The 3,968-nt window shown below is 43.7% G+C and overlaps 1 protein-coding gene across 10 annotated transcripts in view; it reads left to right on the top strand.

The window, feature by feature from the left end:
- ACP6 (acid phosphatase 6, lysophosphatidic) overlaps positions 1 to 3,968 on the top strand; it is an 8,975-nt gene extending 5,007 nt beyond the window's left edge. For 8 of the 10 annotated variants that reach the window (XM_026083420.1, XM_026083411.1, XM_026083412.1 and 5 more), the window contains 5 exons: positions 679 to 811; positions 1,512 to 1,612; positions 3,008 to 3,103; positions 3,302 to 3,467; positions 3,791 to 3,968. In XM_026083420.1, coding sequence (XP_025939205.1) covers positions 679 to 811; positions 1,512 to 1,612; positions 3,008 to 3,103; positions 3,302 to 3,467; positions 3,791 to 3,931 — 637 coding nt within the window. In that variant the 3' untranslated portion in view covers positions 3,932 to 3,968. The remainder of the gene's footprint in view (positions 1 to 678; positions 812 to 1,511; positions 1,613 to 3,007; positions 3,104 to 3,301; positions 3,468 to 3,790) is intronic. The other 2 variants (XR_003256278.1, XM_026083413.1) reach the window with 2 other exon arrangements.

The raw sequence follows: 3,968 nt of genomic DNA, 5'->3' as shown, positions 1-3,968 counted from the left end.
AAAAAAAAAAAAAAAAAAAAAAAACTCCTCCTGCCCCCTCCCTAACAAAGCAGAGGCAGAGAAAACAAAAGAAAACCCATGCAACATATTTGAAGTGTGTGGCTAACACTGATATTTTCAGCTAAACAGCAGCTAAATGTTATTAAATGAAGTTTAAAACAGTGTAAAGGGGGCAGATAGCTTCTAACAAAGGGAGTGGTGAATTTGTTACAAGTGGGTCTCTAGTTTTTTCCCTTTTCCCACACCTTACAGAAGTCAGCTCAAAGCTTCTAACCCTTCTCTCATGAGGCAGTTAAGGCAAAGGCTACTCCCTGGAGAGATTTGCCATGTTCCAGTATGACAAGATGTGTTAACTGATGATACACAGCCCTCACTTACAGGAACCTCTTCTTCTGAGATGTTCACATCTCATATCGATTTTTTCCCCCACCTCTGTAAGAGCTAATAGCAGGCTCTGATCCTTGGCATTCAGACACAGTATCTGCCCTTTCTGCCACTGAGATGCCAACACCAGGAATTCCTCAGTATCCTGTGGCACTTCTGTTCTCTTCTATCCTTCACTGATGGGAGGCAACTCCACTTCGATGGGAGCACAAAAAGACCTGAAGAAACAGAAAGAGATAAAAAGTCTGAAATGTGAAAGTTTTGGGGTTTTTTTTCTTCTTAATCCTCTGACAGGGAGAAGTTGAAGAATGCTCAGCTACAGCCAGGCATCTCGGATGACTTGAAAACAATTAAGGAGAAGATGGGTATTGATGGTGATAAGTCTGTAGATTTTTTTCTTCTCCTTGATAACATTCTTGCTGAGCAGGTGAGCTGAGGTATATCTGCTGCAATGTCACAGAAAGAAATCATGCATATGGAGCAAGCCACAAGGCGCTAACACCCACTGGTACCAGTGGGGGTCCCCATACCCTTCCATGCAATCCAGCAGACTTATAGAAATAGCATAACCTTCGTAAAAGCAAGATGCAAAGTCAGCTTTGCTCTAGAATGGCTGAAGACTCATCTCCCATATTTATGTTCTTATCTTAAAATCCATTATCTCTTTCAAATGTAATGAGGCAGAGCAAAGAGGGCAGTTGGGCCCTGTACCCCATTACAAATTGCGTTCTCTTTTTTTGGTGGTTAGCATCTACGCAAGGTCATCTTCATCCTGGTTCTAGCATACCATCCCTGAGCCAGATTTCTTCTGCTACTGGAAGGGAGTTGGGTATATTTATACACCCCTTAATAACCCACTTTTTGCTGGAGCTAACAGTAATTAGACCTGCTGGTCTGTAAGTTGAATAGTTCAAGGCCTGTTACACTCCCTTCACATAAGTGTAGCCTCAAGAACAAACATCCATCATTTTGGTACATGGAGCAAATCTGTATGTTTAAAAACCGTACAAGGACTCCCCACATGAATACTGCAGGGCATACTATAGTACCAGCTGCCTTCTGTGGACAGTCATCCATCTGTCTTCAGGCTTGGCTACCTGTTGTTACATTGTCTACTCTTCTTCCAGGTGCACAATTTGCCAAGCTGCCCTGTGCTGAAGAACTTCCGGCAGACAGTTGAGCGTCGCTCTGTTGACTCAGTGCTTTTCCTTCTGGAGGAAAGTTCAAGGTGATAGCCTGTATCCTTGCCTCCAACTTTGGGGGCTCTCTTGGGCTTACACAAGGTGGATGAGCTACACCAGCTTACTGTGGCAGATGTAAGAAGTCCTTGCGATCAGCCGCATTCCCACACGAGAGGTTACTGCCCCCTCAGGAGGTTTGTGCCTCAGCCATCTCAGTGCAGGGTCCAGCGCCTTGGGTCACAAGCGTGAGCTAGGGCACGGGAGTCCACACTGAGGACGCCAAAATATGGGCTTATGTCCTGTTTTGCTGACAGTTGTGGAGGGAGTAATCTCCTCCAAGGAGCCGTAGTAAGCCACTGTGGCAAGCGGCAAATTCCTCGGTTGCCACAGTTGTTTGAGTGAACCTGTATCACAGCCAAAAGCAGAGGAGACTAGAAGGTTCCAGCCTGAAGCTGAGGCTGCATGAGCAAGGTTGTCCCTGTGGACAAACAGCTACAATGTGAATTCCAGCATGACACGGTTTATCCCAGGGATGGCACCTGCATGGCTTGGCTGAGAAGTGTTGATGCTAGTGGAAAAGGTGATGCCAGGCCCTGCACACACATAAGATAGCTTGCAAAAGAATCAGCTGCTACATACTTAAGTTACCTGCTTTGCAGTTATTTGTAAAGGTGTCTGAGCTGCTAGCTTAGCAGCAGTTTTCCTTTCAGCTTCACTCCCAGCTTCTCTATTCACCAGCTCTTCTCAGTTGGTGGCATAGGATGTTCCCCTTTTCTGTTAGGGCAGTTGTTCTTAGCCTTTTCCTTAATTTATATGAGAGATTTCAGGTACTGAGAGACTAAATTCCCCCAGTCTCACAACATCTAGGAGAGCCACAGTCATGCTCATTCTCCATTCCCACTGATGTACTCATTAGGTAGAGGGCATTTCTTCACACCAGAAATTGTCCAAACATCATCTCTTCGTTCAGGACTACAATAAAAACAAATTTTTAAACATAGCTGCTTTTTTATCCTTACATTTCCCCTCCCCATCAAAAACAAACAAACAAAAAAACCCCACCTTCCGTTGCTCTTTTGCAGTCAGCTATGGTTATCTTCCCTAGTTGAAATCCATGCATACATAATCACAACTAGGGATACAAAATAGGATATAGAACATCAAGGACTCTGGTTCTTCCTTTATGTGGACCACATCTCGTGAGACTGCCTTGTTAACACCTCTCCCCTCCCAATCTGCAATCACATAAGAATCTCTGTGGTGACTAAGCAATTGTTGAAATAAAAAAGTAACTGTAGGAATCACATTTAATGGTTCTTAGCTGCATTCAGCAGACTTTATCAATTTGTAAGAGAAAAGCAGGTTCCAAGGTGTTCATTTGAAACTACCTAATTTGAAGGTTAAAAAAAAAGCTAGTAGATTTATTTCTACCTCTTTTATAGAGAAGTTCTTCAGATGAGTGTTGGTCTCCTTTTCTATACCTTACAGAAGAACATTACAGAAGCAACAGATCCCTCATCTCCAGCTGAAAAGGCCAGGTACAGGGCAGATCTCTTCTTCTAATCGTTATAAATTCTGACTTGCTGTCAGTATGAAGAGCTAGTTCAGAAGGATGTTGATGTGTGGGTAAAGAGAATGAGTGCTTATCTGCTAGAAAAAGCATGAGTGATACTGACTATCCGTGGGGAACACAGCTAACATTTTAAGGTTTTTTTTCCCCTTCCCTTTTTTATCAGAAAGCTCATTCTCTATGCTTCTCACGACGTTACCCTTATTCCTCTCCTGGTGGCCTTGGGCACCTTTGATCACAAGTGGCCACCTTACGCTGCAGATGTGACCCTGGAACTGTATCAGCACCAGCAATCCAAAGAGTGGTTTGTTCGCATGTCTTACCATGGAGAGGTAAGAGCCCAGGGGAAGTTCATCATGCAGATTATGGTCATTTGGTTTTGCCATGCATTTGCATAAAGCTGTGACACAAGACTTGTTTTTAGCATGCCATCAGTCAAGCCAAATAACACAGTAAGACAGCTAGAGCACGTGCTTGCTAGCCTTTTCCCTTGAGCTGGCAGTTGACCTACTGTGAGTTTTAGGCAAAGTCTTTTAACATCTGCCTCTGTGTTTGCTTTGACTAGCATATTTCCCTATTGCAGAATGCATCGGTAACAACCACCAAAAAAGGGCTATGTGCAGGGTCTGTGATTTTTGTTTCTTTGCCTTTGCAGGAACAAGTGGTGAAAGGATGCAGGGCAGGTCTCTGTCCACTCGAAGAATTTCTACAAGTTCTTTCACAGTACGCTGTCAGTCCAGAGGAGTACAATAACCTGTGCTCCCAAATGGAGCAGAATCAGCAAACTGACTCATAAGTAGTTATCTTAAATTAAACTTATTGTCACAACCTTT

Source organism: Apteryx rowi, unplaced genomic scaffold (genome assembly GCF_003343035.1).
Source record: "Apteryx rowi isolate R43461 unplaced genomic scaffold, aptRow1 scaffold_60, whole genome shotgun sequence".
Lineage (NCBI taxonomy): Eukaryota > Metazoa > Chordata > Aves > Apterygiformes > Apterygidae > Apteryx > Apteryx rowi.
Note: the sequence above shows the minus strand (reverse complement) of the source record. Positions and strands in the feature narration are given on the sequence as shown.